General features: G+C 34.9%; 4 protein-coding genes across 5 annotated transcripts in view; 3 read left to right on the top strand and 1 right to left on the bottom strand.

Moving 5' to 3' along the window:
- The first annotated feature begins 629 nt into the window (after positions 1-629).
- LOC104813195 (HVA22-like protein i) lies at positions 630-2,998 on the top strand. Its single transcript, XM_010540750.2, has 7 exons — positions 630-813; positions 1,234-1,274; positions 1,378-1,476; positions 1,573-1,629; positions 1,721-1,784; positions 1,878-2,087; positions 2,332-2,998. The coding sequence occupies exons 2-7, from the start codon at positions 1,243-1,245 to the stop codon at positions 2,785-2,787; spliced, it is 918 nt and encodes a 305-aa protein (XP_010539052.1). The 5' UTR covers positions 630-813; positions 1,234-1,242; the 3' UTR covers positions 2,788-2,998.
- Positions 2,999-5,095: 2,097 nt separating this feature from the next.
- On the bottom strand, positions 5,096-9,029 carry LOC104813196 (transcription factor E2FC-like). Its single transcript, XM_010540751.2, has 13 exons — positions 8,704-9,029; positions 7,930-8,101; positions 7,777-7,830; positions 7,545-7,630; positions 7,232-7,320; positions 7,103-7,151; positions 6,788-6,840; positions 6,652-6,702; positions 6,500-6,548; positions 6,311-6,376; positions 6,150-6,226; positions 5,817-6,012; positions 5,096-5,570 (listed from the first exon to the last, which is right to left on the bottom strand). Exons 1-13 carry the CDS (start codon positions 8,905-8,907, stop codon positions 5,499-5,501), a joined length of 1,218 nt encoding a protein of 405 aa, XP_010539053.1. The 5' UTR covers positions 8,908-9,029; the 3' UTR covers positions 5,096-5,498.
- A 1,941-nt stretch (positions 9,030-10,970) lies between these two features.
- On the top strand, positions 10,971-14,702 carry LOC104813197 (deSI-like protein At4g17486). 2 transcript variants are annotated; one of them, XM_010540752.2, is made up of 5 exons: positions 10,971-11,248; positions 12,837-12,899; positions 13,244-13,507; positions 13,668-13,955; positions 14,254-14,702. In XM_010540752.2, exons 3-5 carry the CDS (start codon positions 13,282-13,284, stop codon positions 14,508-14,510), a joined length of 771 nt encoding a protein of 256 aa, XP_010539054.1. In that variant the 5' UTR covers positions 10,971-11,248; positions 12,837-12,899; positions 13,244-13,281; the 3' UTR covers positions 14,511-14,702. The 2 variants fall into 2 exon arrangements, with proteins under 2 accessions (XP_010539054.1, XP_010539055.1); XM_010540753.2 differs by lacking the exon at positions 12,837-12,899.
- Positions 14,703-18,258: 3,556 nt separating this feature from the next.
- Positions 18,259-20,466, top strand: part of LOC104813199 (lysine histidine transporter-like 8) — a 3,782-nt gene continuing 1,574 nt past the window's right edge. Inside the window, exons 1-3 of the mRNA XM_010540754.1 lie at positions 18,259-18,757; positions 20,153-20,286; positions 20,405-20,456. Coding sequence (XP_010539056.1) covers positions 18,375-18,757; positions 20,153-20,286; positions 20,405-20,456 — 569 coding nt within the window. The 5' untranslated portion in view covers positions 18,259-18,374. The remainder of the gene's footprint in view (positions 18,758-20,152; positions 20,287-20,404; positions 20,457-20,466) is intronic.

Consider the following 20,466-nt stretch of genomic DNA (forward strand, 5'->3'; position numbering starts at 1 on the left):
TCCATTTTCCTTAAATCATGTTTTCAACATGTGAAACAGATACAAATGAGGTGACACAAGATAGAGCTTTTGTTACACGTTTCCATTTAATTACGCAAAAGCAAAATAGTATATAAATACCATGATTTCTTAAAATGTTATAAAAACAATATTAATTTTGAAACAAAAAAAAATATACTAATTAAGTAAACTCAAATAGTCAAATATATTTGCCTTACCTTGGGATAAGAAAGATGCACCAAAAGAAAAAGAAAAGGGAAAGATGAAACAAAGCAAGGAATTAGCTGAAGAAAGAGCTAAGAAAGGAACTAAATATGAAAAGAAATCATAAAAAAAACTAATTCATTCTATCCAACGGGAAAATCCTGGATCCGTGATTTTAACGAACCACGGGGGCAATTTCGTAACTCGTTATCCACTACGTTCTCTCTCTCATCATCCACTTTGTAGTGATAGCTAGGCCCAGAAGCAATCCTCTACAGTGACATATAAACGGACGAGTGTCACTTTAATAACATCTGACCGTTGGATTTCGATCGTACAGCTGAAAATGCTCATATGTATTATTGAGCTATTGAACGCGAAACACTCGATAATTGCTCCTTTGTTATATACGAACTCAAAAATCCTCATTTCTTTACGGGTCTCCCATTATTTCCTTTCTCCGGCATCATCTCCGGCGTCGTTTCGTGCACTGGACCTCCGGCGATAGCTCTCTTGCTACGGCGAACTTTCCGATCTCGAGTTCGTTGGTGCTGTGTGCGGTTTTCTGCTGTGTTCTCTTTGTTTTAGTCATCGATAATCTGAGAAGAGGTATTTGTCGGTTTGTGATTTTCTGTGCTCTTTTTTCTCCTGTCTCCAAATTAGTTCGATCGATTGCCGTATGGTTTAGTTTTTTTGGTCGGTATTGGGATCAGAAATGGTGAGTTTTTAATTGTTTGGTCTGATTATGTCGTCTTCGGTATCATTTTTCCGGGGTTTTGGTTGATTTGATCGGAATCGAGGTTTTAGGTATTTGCTAATTGAAGATAGTAGTAAGCCTAAAAGCTGTGAGCAAATTCTCCATTGGACATTGCTTGCTCCTCTGGTTATAGTGATGCGTATTTTGCTTTATGAGTTTCCCCCTGGTTGTGCCTGTGTCATGACAAAGTCAGGGTTTTATTTGCCCATTCCGACATTTTTTTATGATCAATGTTGGTGACCAATGCCAGTTTTCTTGCTTTTTTGTTTCAGTTGTACAAGATGATTGGATCCTTTCTTACAAGAGGACTGGTGTATGGTTCCACTCGTCAACCTCCTTGAATTTGATTCCTATACACTGTGGGTATAGGAGTATGTATTTGATTATATTTCCTTGTGGTTCCCACATTCTGGCAGGATGGTTTTTGGTTATGCCTATCCTGCTTATGAATGCTACAAGACTGTTGAAAAGAACAAGCCTGAGATTGAGCAACTCCGCTTTTGGTGTCAATACTGGTATGTTATCTCCAGTGTCAACCATTTCTGAGATTAACTGAAAAAACAGCTTTCTTTCTTTTGTTTTCAAAGGTTCACTTAATTGCCTGGTCGCAGGATATTGGTTGCTTGCTTGACGGTTTTTGAGAGAGTTGGGGATGCTTTTGTTTCATGGTTGGGATTCTAACCCGAGCTGTCTTCATTCTCTGTCGATGAGCAGTTGCTGAACTCTCTCATACGATTTCTCTGTCTTCCTTTGTTGAAGGGTTCCGATGTACAGTGAAGCTAAGTTGGCATTCTTTATTTACCTTTGGTATCCTAAAACCATGGTAAGCTGTCTTTTTTGGTCAGAGAAACTTGTCACTGATTGATCCTCTGGTCCTGACCCTTTGTGATGGTTCTTTTCCTTGGACTTTATTCAGGGAACTACCTATGTCTATGATTCCTTCTTCAGACCATATGTTGCAAAGCATGAGAATGACATAGACCGTAGCTTGATGGAGCTAAGGACAAGCGCTGGGGATATGGTTGTTATATACTGGCAAAGAGTTGCAAGTTACGGGCAGACCCGAATCTTTGACATTCTGCAGTATATCGCCGCACAATCAACTCCAAGGCCACAACCGCCTCAGGTATACTATTCAACACACAACTCAAAACCTGCAAAAAGTGATCTCAATTTGATGATTCCTTTGTAAATGTTTGAGGCGTATAGTCTCTCAATTAGTTCAGCTTAGATATCTTGTGGTTATGGGTTCAGATACGCTAATTCCAGACGCACAATTACCAGATACGTTAAGTTCAAATATATATGCATACATATGTACCTTAGCATGTTTGAGTTGTTGTGACGTACGTATATTGCTTGTGGTGCAGAAACGCGGCCCGAAGGTTAACCAACCTTCAACTTCTAAGCCTAAGCAAGCCCCTAAAATGCCACAATCAGCGTCTGAAGAACCACCATTACCGACATCTAGTTCGTCCTCAAGTGAACCAGAAGACGAAGGTGAGGTCACCAGAAAACCGAGCCCTCTAAAACCCAAAACGTCTACCTCTGAACCAGCCCCGGATTCCCAAAACTCTAGTAATACCCAAACCATCCGAAAATCGGTATCTGCCCCCATTCCGATTCCAACCAAATCGATTCCTACAACCGAAGCTGAACCAATGGAGATCGAAAAAGCCGTGGGATCTCCATCCCAACCAGACGACAAGAGCAAGAACGAGAACTCAAACCCGAAGTCGTCTCCTTTGGAGGAGACGATCATGGAGGAAACGATAAGAGTTACTCGTGGAATGTTGAGGAAGACACGTTCAGCGGAAACACGCTAAAAGCCAAAAGGGTAAAAGCATATAGCGTTTTTTTTCCGGTCTTCTTTGTCGCTGATCTTCTTTTCTTTTCATATTTGTTAGTATTCACATGAACTAAATTGGAAAATTGATATGTAAAATCTGTTGAATTATATGGGGGGATGATGCCATGGTAGGTTGGTTACAGAGATATGGTGGATATATATATATATATATTCGTTGGTGGGTTTTATTGGAATGTGACGTCCTTCCATACGCCAAGAGAGAGACAACAACCTCATCAACGTGGTTTGGTTTCCCTTTAGTTTTTTTTTTTCAATCCCTTTTGTATTCCGTAGAAAATTTGCCTTGAAATATTAATCTAACAAGTTGTACAACATAATAACAGTCCTCCCACTATCTTTGGGTCCGCATCGGACAAAAGCCAACGGTAACTCGCAATTAAAAGTCAAACTGTTCTTTGTACGAATAGGATGTAATGTATGACTTTTTTTAGAAAAATGAGTGATTTTATACTGTAAGATTAGGGAAATGTCAGTTTACTTTTAGAATTTTGGTTAAATCTAACATTATTAGGTAAGATTTGTTAATTTGACTTTTTGAAATTTTATTTAAATATCGCATTAGGTTAGATTTGTTAAGGGTTTATGGATAGATTTTGGGGATTAGTTAGTTTGTTGCTTCCGCTACACACATAACTAATCCTGATATCGGGGAATAATAATGTATATTGGTGGAGAAGCGGTTGAAAATTAATGTCAATTTGGATAAAACCTAATCAAGGGATTAGGAAAAGCATTTTCAGGGAATTATTGACTTTAAGCTTTTATTAATTTGCTTAACTGAATTTGAAATTAGGCATAAAGCAATGGGAGAAAGAGGTTACACCACCAACGGTCATATCCTGTTTACGCCAACTCCCGAGGTTTTATTTATAACGGTAATGATGTAGAGAAAGTTAAAATAAATCATGAGAATGCTGAATATGCAAAACGTGAGAGTTGATTTTCTGTTTTTTTTTTTTAATGTATACAAAAGCTAACTTTAATGTTGTTTCTTTTCCATAATGACACGTCGGGTAGGGTATCAATTTGGTCCGAAATCTAATCCTAACCTACTGAAAAAATATCAGACTTTATACCTAAATTTATCGTTCCGAAAAAATTTAGACTTTCGAAAAAATTAAGCTTTAGATCTATTTTTTTTAAAACAAAATTTAATGCAAAATATTAAAACGTCTAAACAATAAAAGAATTGGACTGGTTTGACCTAAACCCGAACCCAAATCTTATGGGGTCAAACTTTAGATTTGGTGTTATAAATCCAAAAAAAAAATTCGGACAGGCCCGAACCAGAAACCAAATATTCTGTTTTTTTAATCTAAGTTCGGATGAATTTGGATCGCAAACTATTAATCAGTGGATATCCGAAGGGGTAAATTAAGGGTTTCTTTTTTCCGTAGGTATTCCAACATTTGAATGCCCAACAAGGTAGAATAGATGTCTGGATACCGCAAAATATCCAAACATTTACTCCGCGATGAATTCGAAACCGGGTTTTAAACCTAAACTGTTCACCTTCAGTGTTAAATACCCCAATTCCTAGTAATATGTTCCATCCGTGTCCAAAGATTTGAGAGGATGAAAAGGTGATATATTTTCATCAGTAATACAAGATTACAATTTGACCTTATTTCTTTTAACAAACGTAAACTAAATCAAATCAAATAAATTATTTAGGAGTCGAATTAAATTTAGTGGACTAAAATGGAACAAACATAAAAAAAAAAATAAAAAATTATAAAATCGAATAAACATAACCAAATTAAACTAAACAATTTAAAAACCAGTTACAGAAATAAGACTCATTCTCTCTATCAACAAAAACTTAGCCCATGACCCGTTACCCAATCCCAGTCTCTCCGATAAATTTACGGGATTAAGCTTAAAAATTTGACGCCCGTAATTTCGGGTCGGCCCGACCTGATTAGAGCTGTAATTGATATATATATATATATACATACACATATACCTATACATATATATACCATGCCATGCCATGCCACGTGGAACATAGTGAGATGTCCGTCTTGTTACTGCATCAATTTATTTTCGAGGGGATGTAAATTGTCTTCATTTTAACAGTAGGATGATTTCTAACTAAAAAAAAGATATATAAAGAGACATCCCACAAAATCTTACACAGAGGAAAAAAAAAAACATACCACTCACTCAGAACCTAAAACTGAGTGGGAAGTACACCAACCTAGTAACCAAACTGAACTACGAAACGAACTTTGTCCATTTATCTTCCATAGATCTTATTTAACTAATCCTTGAAATGGGCTTTTTTCTTTTATAAAGCAAGAAAAAAATGTTGAGAAACTACGAAGCACATTTTGCCTCAATTGGGGAAAAAGTCAGAGGCCGCAAACTCAGAGAAATTCCACAGAGACTGCCCCGGGCATTATCTAAACTTACTAGTTAACGGCAAATGTTCAGTGTGATCTACCAAACGTGTTTTTATCTCGGATGAGTTAAATATTCTCGAGAGGTTTAGTACCTGCACTTAGGATCCTCGGTGGCTTTGAATCTTTGATGTTAAATAAGAGACTGCCCCGGGTTTATATGCACAGGAAACCATCCCAGAATTTGTATGTCATTCGGGTTTCACGTCCATCCTCTAACGGCACGTGAATTATTGGTTAGAGAATCCAAAGGGGCTGTTTTAGTTCAGCTTATGTTGCCCCATAAGTCGGTGAGGCTAACCTCGGAATCTGACTGGAACCAGTAGTCGGCAGTTATCTGCAAGAGAAAGGTACATGATGTACAACAGGAGTAAGTAAACTAGAAAGAAAGCTTTGGTGAATGAATTTATTTATGTATACTTGTGTGTGTGTGTGTGCGCAAAGTTTCAAGTGCATGTATTGGTATGATTCATATGCTAAACTTTCATTTCCAAGAGAGGTTGGAAACGTGATACATGGGTATAGTTTTGTGTTGTGTGTGCATCTGTTATATTGCATTTATATGCCCTTCTCATATACTTACATCAGTATCTGACGTTACTATTTTCTGGATAGCCGATATGCTTGAAGAGAACGACTGGGAATTGTTGTAATGATTTTCATCAAGGCCTAATGACAAAGCTGAAGAGGCTGTTGCGTAAGGGGCATGTTTGTGAGACAACTGATCCGAATGATCAGACAATTTATCAGCTGCATCTCCGTGTTCTTGTCCGTATTTGCTGCAATCAGGAGAAAAATATCATTTTTGCCAATTTATGTAGAAGAACCCGATCTCACAAGTAAACAAACTAGCAACCACCCATTACAATAAGGAAAACAAAAATTGAAAACCCGCAAGAAAAAATGCCAGAAGTACCTTATGAGGTACACATCAATAGGTCCCATTGTACTCCTGACCACCATCCTGTATTGTCGTTGAGGAAAACCAATATCCTACCCACCAAGATGATCCTTTAATTATCTGATATGATTGTCATTAACAATATCTGAAACTATACCAAGCAGGGAAAGTCGCACCTCATCAGGATCTGGAACCTCAATGGAACTAGCTATCGGAGCCTTAACTGCCAGAAGCATCCGGTTCTGCATGAAAGAATAGCAAGAAATATGTTAAAAGCGTCCGGATCTGGAACCTCAATGGAACAAGTGCACAAACATACATAATCTCTAACACTCAAATGATCTCTAAAAGGCATATATGAGGACCTGGAAGCACGGGAGGCTCGTGATATCTTCCTCTGTCACAAAGAGGTACCTGATAATGAGATCAAAGATGTCAGGGCTTTGCAAAGTTCTCGGTTAGATATGGATATGTATAAATAAAAGAAGATAAAAATGACACAAGGAGGGACAAATACCTTCGCTGATTTTCATCCTCCTCCAAAGCCCGAAGAGCTTCTTGTCTTTCCCTGGATATAGAATGATATCATATCTCTGACAGCATCAGAAAAGGAACAATGGACAAGCATCTTAGGAAACAGATTGACAGTCAACCTTATATGGTTATTCAGCTGACTTTCCTCAGACTGCAAACTAGCCACTTCTGACTGCAATAGATAGAGATGTAAATAGTTATTTAGATGAAGGCTTCGATGTTGAAAAATAATCCAGCAGCTCAAGGATAATAATCACTGGACCAGAGTCTAAGGAAAATGGCAAACAGATTCTCATATTCCCAATCATCAACATAAAAGAGAAATGGTTATTTCAATTGGAAATAATAAAAATGCAATAATGAATTTCAAGTGACGGTCGTCCCAATATATTAAATTCCATCAGAAAGAGGTATGATTGCTTGTGTGTATTAACCTTCAGCCTAGACATTTGACTTCCCAGGTTGGCAAAACTGTCAGAACCTCTGCATCAATGGTCAAGAAGTGAGAAGACCTTAAATTGAACAAGTTGGACCTATCAAAGTGAGGAAAGGGTCGTTATTACTTCCAGCGAATATGGTTCTTCGTAGTTTTCTCAATTAATCCAATTCCTTCAAGGACATTTGTAATGTCATATATCCTTCTCTTTTGTACCTGCTCAAAGGAATAACTACATCAAAGTTGATCCCCCCAAATTGATCAATTCGCAAATATACAATTACTCCATTGGAAGCAAAGATTAGTGCATCTTACATTCAATTAATGGATTCTTTTAAGATAAGCTTTTGATCCACAAATCCGTACATTTAGGTTAAAAACATCTTATGATGTTAACTCCTAGGTCACTATCTATTCTATATAGCATATGCAGTGCATACCTCCAAAACTTCAGCACAATAATTAAGGTCAAGTGTCCTATCCTTATCTTCCTGGATCAAATTGATGAACTTCTTCGTTAATAAACCTGTGAAACAAAAGAGAAGCTGCAATGTTTCTAACTGTAGTCTCCATACACAAACACAATAACAATGAGATAAATAGTAAAAACAAATAACTCTTCACATTGCTGTGCATTATATCATTCAAAGACACTCAATGGTTTGGAGATACCTAGGGAACTGTCATATCGGCAATTGTTAGCTGCATTCAGGCCACTCGAAGATTCTGTATAAAAATCGATCAGTATGGTGCTCTGAATACAGCGAAAGGTATTTCAACAGCATCTTAACCATTAAATTTAAGAAAGTGAGCAAAGAGGCTTACCAGCCTTTGATTTTCCATTTCGAGACTTGAACTGTTTAAAACCCTTTGCCTTCTTGCCATGTCTACCAAAACCTTCAGGATATTCTAGTTTCACAGATACCGTAGCAACGTCTCTGCTCTCCCCAGATATGCCTTTCCCACACTGATTCTTATGATTCTTTATATCACCCAACTGCAGAAGTTTGAGGATGTACCATTTATTGCCCTTCCTAAAAGATTTAAGTAATCAAGCAAGTCTTGCATACAAAACCAGGTCCAAGTCTGCTGATAAAGCCAACCCATTCGCTCTTCAAATTAATCCTCAAGTATATCTAAGTATGAAAAGCTACGAAAACACGTTCTATGATCCTTCTACAATCAGCAAAAAGGTTCTACCAAGCTTAAACATTCAGCTGCACCCGGGAACACTACAAAGCTACGAGTGCGTGCTCTCAAAACAGCTCCAGTACCCGCCGATCGACCACAACATGTTAGACATTGATCTTGAGAATATTAAAACCCAAATCAAAAACAACTTCACCATAGAGGATGATGCATTCGTTACGACGGATCCATTCCCAATATAGAAATTTTTTTTTGGAAAAACCCAATCCACAGCCGTGGTACTCAAACCAAATCCAAGTCCACAGTAAAGCTGAACCATAGATCACCAAGTCCGACTCGATATTCACCAAATTCGGAGAAAAATAAAAGAAAACAGGATCCAACACTAAGTCAGACAAAACCAAAAATCAAATAGAAACAAAGATCAACCAAAGAAAACGCAGGACTCACAGCTTCATCGTAACTCTGAGCAAGGAAGTGATCAGACGGCGGATTCAGCGCCTGAGCGGCGGAAGACGGCAGCGAAGTGGTCGGGAAGAGGCAATTCGTAGGAGGAGGAAGATCGCGAGAAAGAGGTTGAAGAAGCTGGAAGCGGAACGGAGAGTGGTTGTAAGAGATGGTTAGATCTTCGCCGGAGTTCGACGTCGTTGCCATGGGAGGGGAAAAACGTGGGAAATTTTCTAGGGCTTTTGCTGGGTTTGATTATCGTTTGGTTGTGTGTGAGAGAGAGAGAGACGTGAGGTAAGCGGAAACAGCGGGAAGAAGAAGAGGGGGAAATAGAGGTGAAGTTCATTGAGGGAATTAAAAAAATTAAAATAAATAAATAAATAAATAAGAGCGGTGAGATGCGTCTGTTGGAACAGAGTTTCGAATTCTACTAAGGCCGCGCGGGGTCGTCTGCTACTGCTGCCACGGCCATTAATAATAATATTATTATTATTATTAAAATATCATATAAATAACTAAACTGTATTAAATATCTTATCTTTTAATTTGATAATATAATACTCTAAATATTAAAATATAAAAAAATAAATTCTCAATTTCTAAAATTAAAATAATCCCCAACAACCAAAATCCCTATACATGTGTTCAAAAGTGTTTAAATTGATCTAAATTTTGCTTAGAAATCGACTTTAATTTCAAGAATTAATATATTAGTTTGACATAATTTCAAAAATTGGTATATTAATTTAATGTATTTTAAGATTTGAGTCATTATTTTATCAAATTAAAAATTAAGTTATTTAGTTAGTATATTTTAAAAAGTTAATGTATTTATATAAAAATTTCCCTTATTTTTATCGACAAACTAAAAACAATAAACTATACTTCTTACACAAAATATATTTTACAGTTTTAAATTTATTTATAAAATTATTCAACTATTAATATTGAAAAAAAAATAGAAACTATATAATTTATTCAAAAACGATCTTTCATTTTAAACTCGTTATAAAAAAAATCCATCAACTATTAGTTTTTATATAAAAAAATATCAACTATCTAATTACTAAAAAAACATTCTATTCTAAATTATTTTTATTAAAAAAACGTTTGCAATATTGCATTGGCCATTGACAGCAGCAGAGACAGAGCATCTATTCGCAAGAATCTAACCACGGATAAGGTCTTACAGTGAATAATTCTGATATATTTTCATGACCTAAAGAGCGTAAATTCAAATCTTACAGGGGAGAAAGATGGAGGAGAGGAATTTTGCTGGATATAAAGCTTATGGGCTTTATTTATTAGGCCCACTATTTTTTGTTTTGTTAAATAATAAAAAAAATATTTATATTATGAATGTTGTTTATTAAAAATACATATAATGAAATTTATAATCATACTTTTATCTTTCGTATTTATTTTCCAATATCCAGATAATCAATAAAATAGTGTCGTTAATTAATGATTTAACGTTGAAAAACTGAAACAATGATATTTTTAGTAATTTTTTATTGCGTTTTTATATATACTGATAGAAATAGGTTACGTATATGGAAAATTTTGTACGTGATAAATGAATAAAATTTTGTAAAATTTATATAGACTGACTAAATTAGAAGTAGAATTTGCAAGTGTTTTAAATTGTTTGAATTGATTATTGAGATTTACCGATTTGGTGATATTCATTTCTGCTAGTGTTTGTTCCCTTCAATTTATCATGGTTCGGTTCTAATTTTTTCCACACGGATATTCATTTTTCAAAAGAATTTTTAATTATTAGATTATTTTTTTTATGTGGTTGGAATTTGTCATGAGAAAAACATTATATCACATTGGTTATATGATATTATCAATTAACTAACTAAATTGGCCTAAAGTGACAATTTATAGAATTCGTGAAGATAATTACGATAGAACATTGCCAGTCCAAAATAAAAACCTATCCTCCATTTGATAATTGTAAAATTTAATGCAATAAAAATTCTCTGAAAGGTATTATTTTATATTGAATTTTATTATGATTTTTTATTCAATTAAAATATTTTTTATTAACTTTGTAGTTATTTTGAAATTGATTATTTGAAAAATTATTGTTATTTATTTTTTATATATAATTTATTTTGAATATAATTATATATTATTTGTTTCAATTTGATTTTTAACTTATCAAAATTTAAAAATATTTTTATTAAAAAAATAAGTCGTAAGTCTATAACTAAAATAACAAAATTGAACATTGAAAAAAAATAATAAAAAAAGGGAAACAATACAAACACACACGCACAGAGGGGAAGAGAGAGACAAGAGAGGGAGGAAGAGAGAGGAGGGAGCTCGTTCTTCTTCGCTCTCCGAAACTCTCCCCTTCGTTTGTTGCTTTACGATTTCGAATTTTTCTCTGTAAAAAAACTATCTCTTGTTTGGGGAGAGAGAAAGAAGAAGCAAGAGTGAAAATTTTCCAAGTTCCTGACTCAGGTGATTCGTAGTTAAATGCTCCGTGTTGCTGCGCTTTTCCGCTTCCCAGAGTAATGTCGATTTCCTGGATTTCGTAAGTTTCCTGGAAAAAGCTTCTCTACATTTCGTTTGTTTTTTATATTTCGTCTTTTTTTTTTGGGCAATAGTGACCTAGAATTTGGCATATCATATCTAGATCCGTTTTGGTATCGGTGTGCATTCTCAAGTTCATGTGCAGATTCCGGTGAGGTTTCTAGGAATTTGTGTTTTCCGTCGTCCTCTCGTGATTTCTAGGTAAACAGATACCGGAGACCGAATCCATGGTCAGCATTTTCCTAGAAATTGAAGTGAAATGTTGAGCAGAGTGAGAGAGCACCATCGAATTTGTTTATGATTTCTTATCTTTCATGTCATTTTCGGCAGATCTAGAAGCACTGTACCCTAGAACCGTCAATGTCCTCCGTCGAGTAGCTTCAAGACTTAATCTCTGAATCTCGAGAAATTAATTTTACTTGGCAAAACGGTGTTATTGCGGTTTCTATATTGATTTGCATTAGATTTTTTTTTTTCCCATGAAGCATCGTTTCATTTTCCCTAAGTTTCACTGGTTTAGCTGCATCAAGAAGACTTGCCATTTCAGGAAAGTGTCCTGAAATTGTTTATAACTTGTTGCCAAGACTGCTTGCCGATTGTTCGAGCCAAAACTTTAAGAGCCTTTTATCCAGTGGCTGGCAATTCCGATTCCACAGTTTCCACTTGAGCTAAACCTCATCAGCAAGTTATGTGTTCTGCAAGTGTGAATACATTTGGTCTGGCACAAACAAGCATTGCATGGATAAAAGGGTTTGGATTGAAATTGACAGGTTCATGAAGTTTTGACTGTGGGACTAAATTAATATTAATGGTGTCTCCTAACCCTAATTTGGATGCATTTGCTATGTCAGCCTCAATTAGTTGGAATGAGTTGTTGAGGCTTTGACTTGTCTCCTAACCCTACTAATCTATCTGTATATTATCTTCTTATGTTGCCCATTATTTAATATGTCATTACATCTTATGTTGTTGACCACTCCTAACATGTTAGCAAGTCCTTGGGAATAAGACCTGATATTGTAATTGAAATACTAACTTGGGATTAAGGTGTTGTTGTTGTTGTTGTGTTGTGTTGTAATTGAAATGCTGGTCATACTTTTTTCTTAAAAAAAAATTGTTGGATAAAAACACATTTTATGGTACTTTTCAGCATTTGAAACTTTTCCCCTTTGTTATAGTACTGATGTCACATTTTGTACTAGCTTCACAAATGAATCGAGGGAGTTAGATATTCCCGTGGGAATTTGGAGTTGAACTTACTCCAATATATAGGAAGTTACACAAAGTATCATAAATCAGATGATTAGGGGACACTTTTCTAGGCTGCCAAATCCTTTGGAGATTTTACTGAAACAATAGAATGAGAATCGTTTTGTGTAAGTTAGGATGCATGGGCTATTTTTTTTCTATGCCCTCTCTTTTTATATGCCCTCTTGTGTTAAATGATTGAAGCCGGCCGAAGAGATGGTTGCTGATTGTTAAATTAGCTGTTGTATCTGTGCCAGCTAGCAAGATAGATTAAACAAGAACATTTCATTTCCTTCCTTGTGCTCCCTTAGCGTCTGGTGATGATTGATGTTTACATACAGGATAACCCCTATGAAGAGGCATATGATGTTGAAGACAGGCTGAGTCAGAGAAAAAGAGGATAGGTAAAAGTTGTCTTCATACACAGTAACTGCATAAACAACCCGTCATCCAATGTGCTCTTGTCAAGAGCAGACTTATTTCCTAGCTTCGCCTGATGTCGTTTCTCGCCAGCACTTTGCATATAAGTAGCTTTTCCTCGGAGAGGAAGATTTAATTGAAGATTGAATATCAAATGTTTTCTTCATTTTCTGCATGCAGTCTTTAGGGCCCATCTCTTCGCCTCTGTGTTTGGTTTCTCTTGTGATTGCCTTGGAGTTACAAACTGTTATCATGATATTTGCTGCTTTGGCTATTCATTGTTTCTTAACAGACAGGTCAATATTTCAACAACAATTATTTTCTACAGGGACAGGTAGGTCAAAACTATTTCTTGAATTTCAGACGATGTTGGGAGAAAAGATGAAACTTGGGTCAAAAAGACGTTGGAAATTGCTCGCCCCCCTACATCTCAAAGGCAAATCATTTGCACGTTTTTGCTTGTTTTCCAAAGTGAAGTCATCTAACTGTGGTCCAGGGCGTGCACCAGTGTATCTCAGCGTTTATGACTTGACTCCTATTAACGGCTACATCTATTGGGCAGGCCTCGGCATATTTCACTCAGGTGTAGAAGGTACGTTTTAGGACAAATCTCTTTTTTCTTTTTTTCTCATCGCAAACGGAACATCAATGTGATGCGGTTCAAAGTGTCCAGTTTAAAACCTTCTTGGCGATTCAACAAACTTCTATAGTCATATCTATAACTCTCTCGTCTTTTGACATTCGTTACACAGTTCATGGTGTAGAATACGCATTCGGAGCTCATGATTATCCAACTAGTGGTGTTTTCGAGGTTGAACCACGACAATGCCCTGGCTTCAAATTCAAGAAATCGATATTTATCGGAACCACTAGTTTAAACCCTGCTCAGGTGAGGGAGTTTATGGAGGACATGGCGTGCAGTTACTATGGCAATACGTATCACTTGATCATCAAGAACTGCAACCATTTCTGCCAAGACATTTGCTACAAACTTACTGGTAAAAGAATCCCCAAATGGGTAAATCGGCTAGCGGAAATAGGTAAATCTTCGAACCCTTGCAAACTGATGCACTGATCATTAGTTTAGTTTGTAGGGTAAACTTTCGAATACCCGACCTATGTCTACCTATGTTGGTGAGAACCTTGGAAAAGGACTAGTTTTTGTGTCATGCCATTCAACTCTTCATAACAGATTCTCCGGAAATGTTGGTTATGTATGTTAAATTGCATCCTGACTTAACGGTCTTAGGCCGAGCGAACTCGTCATCATGATCATGGAATGTCGGGTCAATGTTCCTTCTTCTCTCACACAATCCACTTATTATATTTATTGTCCAGGTTCATTATGCAGCTGCGTTCTTCCCGAGTCTCTCAAGATCACAGAGGTTTGCCACGACCCGGATGGTGAAAATCCGGAGGAAGAGAACGAAAAACGGAGCCTTACAGGCTCAATAAACTGCTTAACGTCGATCTCGACTCGACAGAAACAGATCTCATCATCATCATTGTTCCTACAATCACCTCTGAGAGGATGCCTACCTCCATGGCATCTCAGCCGCTCCAAATCTGATGCCAGTTCCTTCAAAGAACGGTAGCTGACAAATAAAACACCCCTCACCATTCACTGCTTCCTGGTAATAATAATCTCTCTATCTAATCTGATTTATGTCAAAACCCTAAAAATGGAACTTAAATTTATTATAATAGCCTTTGCGAAAAAAAATTTATTATTTTGCTTATGCTTATACAAGTAATCAGTGGTATAAATATGATGGTTAATAATTCCACGCTTTGTTTTTTTCCTCCTAAACGATTTGCATACGTTATATAATCTTTTTCAACAATAAAAATATCCACACTTTTTTAGCCGAAACATGGAAAAGCTCTATTGAACATCTATATATGAAATAGAAATGAAAAGGAATTATAAATTATAAAAAAAAACTATTGTTAGCAAGAACTCGATTAAATACACGTATTTGAAATCATGAAATCGGTCTTAATCTATAGACTCGAATCATGAAATGAAACCCACAGTTTCTTATAACTTATTGCAACAATGGATAAGGACGAAAGAACAGCTACTCCATCTTATGATCGAAAAGAACAAGGTTGTCGGAAGATGATCGATGATACAAAAAAACAGGGAAACAAAATGTAAAAGAAAGTAGTGTGGTAATAACTACTTAACAAGTTTTCAGCTACCATTAGGAACACTAATGACGTTTGAACGAATTGCTTCATGGATCTGCATCTACTTCGATAAATGGGTAATACCTTTCTCACCATCTTTGGCTTCAACTTTAGATTATCCGCTTCCACTTGTTGTTGTTATTATTATTAGAGAAATTATAAAAAAAAACACTCAACTTTCTAATTTTGATAAAAATATTAATTTTTTGTCAAATCAACATAAAACTTTTTAAATGAATCTAAAAAAAAATATTAAATTTTTAAAATTATTCAAAAAAATACATAATTTTTTTTGAGATTTTTAAAAAAATACTAAACTTTTTAATTGATACAAAAAATATATGAACTATCTGCGGTTGTAAAAAAATCAACTACAATAATTTGACGTATTTACATTTTATTATATCACATCAATTTATTTTGTTTAATTTGATAATCGTAGAAAATATAAGTATTTTTTGGTAAACTTAAAAATTTTAATATTTATTTGACAAAAACAATTAGTGTTTTTTGTTAAAATTGAAAAATTCAGTCTTTTTTTGGTAAATCAAAGTTTTCAGGTTGAAAATAGAAAAAAATGCATAATAAATATACAAAAAGTGCAAAAAAAAAAACTGACTTCACGGTGAATATGGATTTTTTAAAGTTGAAGTTGGAGTAACAACCCATTTAGAAACAAGGATGAATATGTTTACAATGTGGTTAAATGATTTAGAGACCAAATCCATTATTTTTTGGAAAATGTTGAACTATTTGTAGCTTCGGAGTTTATAAATAAGTAATTTTTATTTTATTGGTTATCATTATTTAATTGGACTATTCAGAAATACTTGTCACCTTGTTTGATATTTATGAAAAAATCAAGAATCATAATATAAGTTTCTTTAAAGTGGCCATAAAATTATGATGGTATGCTAAAACATCATGTCTGCTCCCTGCTGCTACAACACACGAATCGTCAAAACAGCACGCTGTTCTCTTGTCCCCACCTCTCCGAAAACAACATCACGCCGTTTTTTCCACCGAATAAAATCATGGTAATTGTTCTGTTCTATGCAAAAACTTTTCCCACGGTAAATATTTATATAATGAATCGCTTGCTTTTATAAAAAATATTATCATAAATATTAATGGTTTTTAATTTATATCGTGCCGTCTGGAAGATATTTTATTGCCTTGCGGCCAGAAGTATTATGGGTGTGCTCGTGCATTTCACCGAACGAAACCAAAATAAATGATTTTATAAAATTAAAATAAATTTATAATTTTAATTAGTATAGTTATTGATACAATTTAAAAAATAATTTATTGTATAAGATAAATAATGTAAATAAATGATTTTATAAAAATATTTAAAAAAAAAATTCAAAGTTTCGTAATCACTTTGAATTATATAAATACTGGTTCGAAAATTAATCAAGTTATATATAAATTTTAAAGATAATTCAAACATTTGTCAAATCCTAACACTAACATCCCAAATATGCCTTATAATCAACTCAATTTAAGAGTATGCCAAGCCAAATCAATATACAATTAATATTGTTGTAATAAATTCATTGAACATTTAAATGCTACAACAGTTACAAATCTATGTTGTTTAATAATTATTCCTGTTTTTAATAATATGGCATTTTATTTATTTATATGGTAGATCCTGTGCAGATCGGAATATTTTTTAATGGTTTTTAAATAATTGGCGTAAATATATTATAACATGACAATATATTCTTTTGGCATATAAATTTGCCTTTATCTTATTATAACATAGTTCCATGCAAATTGACAAATTATTATTGGAAAAACAATGGTCCGCAATTTTTTTTTCTTACAAACGCATGAGATATTCTGATACGTTAATTCGACTAATGTATTTTTCTTTATATTGAACTTGAAAAAAAATGTATAAATATATTTTACAAAGGAAAAAGGAAAATGTATAAATGGAAATTAACATGAAGTAGACAATAGGATCCCACTCTGGAAAACAAAATGAACGGTCATGATTTCTTTGCTGATCCCCACCATTCAACGCTTGCTTACCCACGCTCCCCACGTGCTTCAAAGCGCGTATAAACACGCGCTGACGTATACGGTTCGTACTCATCGGAAAGCAAACAAAACAACGGTCAATTTCTACAATTCACTGCTGCAATCGTGGCCGTCGAATGACAGAATGGGTCCATCGCTTGGAAAAATCAACGGTGGAGATTGAATAATTCCAGACTTTCATGATAAACTCAGCCAATCACTTCACGTACATATGCTGCCGTCAGTGTTTGTTTTTTGACATAACGAGTGCAACTGTCAGTATGAAATGGTGTTCTTTGATTTTGATCACGTGACTTTTTTGTGAATAATTTTGGATCGAAAACCAAACTGTTTTACTTATTATTATTTTTTTTGCAAAAGATTTTTTTTATATTTTTTCGTTACTATTTTCTTGAATTTAATATAGTTAGTTGTATACTAAAAAAGAGCCTAAATAGCAATATAATATACATATATATATATATTATATACACATGAATAATTATAGAGGAGAGGGCGGAGTGATTCTTCCGATAGCAAAGAGGATTATCTTCTCGTGTTAATAAATCAAAATACTAATTTTTTTCTCAGATATATAATATCATCATTCCGGCATAATAAATGAAATTATTCACTTTATACACCACACTAACTACATATTTTCAAATATAATCAATAAACATAATTATTATCGTCCATGAATTCTTATAAAGACTGTTAGCATCAATGAATTGGGGCATGTCATCGTCCGTCTTTGACCATTATTATTCACGTAAGTTTAACAACTTCAAAAGGAAAAAAAGGCTTTAATATTATACCGAATTGTAAAGTATTATTATTATTATTTAAATTTTATTAAAAAAAAGATATTTTTAATATAATAACTAGATTCAAACAAAATAATAAAATATCAATATACCTAAACGTTTAGATTATTTAAAGTCTTTATAATTTATATTTTTTGGATATTGATGTATGGCAAATGTGATTAAAAAATCATGTAAAAAACTGTATAAAAGCCAAATACGAGTATAAAATTTTTTAAAATAAAGGCTAAAAGATAATAAAAATAAATAGCAAGGACAATAAGTAGAGAGAGAGAAAGAGACATCATTTCTCTTCACACTCAACTCAGCCGCTGCTCTTCAGTCACTCACTCTCTCTCTCTGTCACTCACAGTCAAAAACAGAGAGAAACCCATCGAAATCGCAGCCGACCGAAACGCAAACGCGGTAATGGAAGAGAGACCTGAAACAGAACTGATATCAATACCGGCGACGCCGCGAGTCTCGACGCCGGAGATACAAACGCCGTCGGGGCAGAGATCGCCGCGTCCGGCGTCTAAGGACGCGAAATCTTCGGCGGCTTGGACGCCGACTTCGTTTATATCGCCTCGTTTCTTGAGCCCCATTGGAACGCCGATGAAACGCGTTTTGGTGAACATGAAGGGTTACCTGGAAGAAGTCGGCCATCTCACCAAGCTTAACCCTCAGGACGCTTGGCTTCCAATCACCGAGTCGCGAAACGGAAACGCTCACTACGCTGCGTTTCACAATCTGAACGCCGGTGTTGGATTTCAGGCCCTTTTACTCCCCGTAGCGTTTGCGTTTCTTGGATGGTGAGTTTTCTCGCGTTTTGTCCCTCTTTCTTCCTCGAGATTAGGTATTAGATTAGGAGACTTGTTTTTTTTTTGTTTCTTTTTTATTGCTTAAGATTTTTTAATAGAAAAATTCGTGTTATTTTCTCTGTTAATTCGAATAAGTCTTCTATCCGGAAATTTTACATTAGAAAAATGCGAAATTATAAAGTTTGATTTTTAGGCAAAAATGGGGAAATTATAGTTTAGTCTATCAAAATATACAAATATTAATGCATAGACATAGATTGTAATACAAATGATCAATTTCTTGTACAAAAGAGGAGGATTGTTCTTGTTTTGTAGAATGTGGAAATTTTTTCCAGTCCCTGAAAATCATATTACCAGTTTTTTTAGAAGAAAATAATGATGTGTTTGATTATTTTTTTTAAATTTAAGATTTTTTTGCTTTTTTATTTGGCATGATTCTTCGTATATATGGGGCCAGTCCTAAATCGATGGCTGACTTTATACTTTAATTTGGATTAAGACAGGAGCTTCTTTATCATTAGATTTTGTTTCTTGTTCGTTTGTGGCATATCTTTTTCTCTTTGATGTTAGATTTCACCCATAAAATATTCATATACAATATGTTTTCTTGTAACGTAATCATGTAACTATATATATATAGATAGATACACATGTACCATAGTGTTATGATTTCTCAAAATTTTCAATTTTATATTTGAATAATCACTACCTAAAACGGGTGACTGTTGGATATAGTAACCATGTTGCAATACCTTGCTATAAATGCTCAAAAGATAATTATGATATATTTTATAAGTTTAATGCATGTAAATAACTATAAACATGTCGGAAGCTGTAAAAGATTTGAATCTTTAGGTTTGTAAACATCTTGCTCGAGTCCTGTGGTTGTAAGTTCCATTGAGTTACAGATGAAGTTTAACCTTGAGAAACACTTGGATTGTGTTCTTTCTGCATAGATGTATAGTAATCTTTCTGTTCACCGGTAAGCCATAGACAGCCCCCCCCCCTTATAGAATGGAACCCGAGGAATTTGCAAGAAAGAGTATGAGATCATCGAAGAAGCTGGTACCAAGCGACTTAGCGTATAGATTGGTTGGTATTGAAGTTCGAAGTGCGAAAGAATTGATGAATGGCCCTTTACAGCATTATACTCGATGGAATAAGCTCTTTTGGTGTATCGTAAACTCGGTATTTTACACATCAGAAGCAAGAAAAGTGTCGGACATATGCATTACCGGCTGCTTCTGTTTACGGCTTTTCCATAGTTTTAAGAACATTCAAATGCCTGTAGATCGAATAATCTGTTTGGTTAGTCGCATAATCCGTTTTCTAATCTGTTCTTTCTCCTAAGACTGCTACATGAACTATGTGAATCCTTGCGTGCAGGAGTTGGGGAATACTCGCCTTGACGATAGCTTATTGTTGGCAGCTCTACACATTGTGGATCCTTGTTCAGCTGCACGAAGCCGTCCCCGGGAAACGTTACAACCGATACGTAGAACTTGCACAAGCCGCTTTTGGTAAGTGCGAAAAAAGAATGCTTCTCAGTGACATGTTTTGTCACAAATCTTGATTCAAAGATCCAATTATAGACGGTTTGGCTCGATATTCTTGACTTCTTTTTTTTGGTATCTGCAGGAGAAAGGTTGGGCGTTTGGCTCGCCCTCTTTCCGACCGTTTACCTGTCAGCCGGAACTCCA

The sequence above is a fragment of the Tarenaya hassleriana genome, unplaced genomic scaffold (assembly GCF_000463585.1).
Source record: "Tarenaya hassleriana unplaced genomic scaffold, ASM46358v1 Cleome2, whole genome shotgun sequence".
NCBI lineage: Eukaryota > Viridiplantae > Streptophyta > Magnoliopsida > Brassicales > Cleomaceae > Tarenaya > Tarenaya hassleriana.

Excerpts from the sequence above, each read along its gene's own strand:
- LOC104813195 (XM_010540750.2), top strand. The coding sequence starts at position 1,243 with ATGATTGGATCCTTTCTTACAAGAGGACTGGT. Across the intron at positions 1,477-1,572 it reads CGCTTTTGGTGTCAATACTG|GATATTGGTTGCTTGCTTGA; the intron begins GTATGTTATCTC and ends GCCTGGTCGCAG. Across the intron at positions 1,785-1,877 it reads TTTGGTATCCTAAAACCATG|GGAACTACCTATGTCTATGA; the intron begins GTAAGCTGTCTT and ends GACTTTATTCAG.
- LOC104813196 (XM_010540751.2), bottom strand. The coding sequence starts at position 8,907 with ATGGCAACGACGTCGAACTCCGGCGAAGATCTAACCATCTCTTACAAC. Across the intron at positions 6,227-6,310 it reads AGGTTCCAGATCCTGATGAG|GATATTGGTTTTCCTCAACG; the intron begins GTGCGACTTTCC and ends CTTGGTGGGTAG. Across the intron at positions 5,571-5,816 it reads TAGTAACGTCAGATACTGAT|ATAACTGCCGACTACTGGTT; the intron begins GTAAGTATATGA and ends TTTCTCTTGCAG.
- LOC104813197 (XM_010540752.2), top strand. The coding sequence starts at position 13,282 with ATGTTGGGAGAAAAGATGAAACTTGGGTCAAAAAGACGTTGGAAATTG. Across the intron at positions 13,508-13,667 it reads ATTTCACTCAGGTGTAGAAG|TTCATGGTGTAGAATACGCA; the intron begins GTACGTTTTAGG and ends TTCGTTACACAG. Across the intron at positions 13,956-14,253 it reads AAATCGGCTAGCGGAAATAG|GTTCATTATGCAGCTGCGTT; the intron begins GTAAATCTTCGA and ends TTTATTGTCCAG.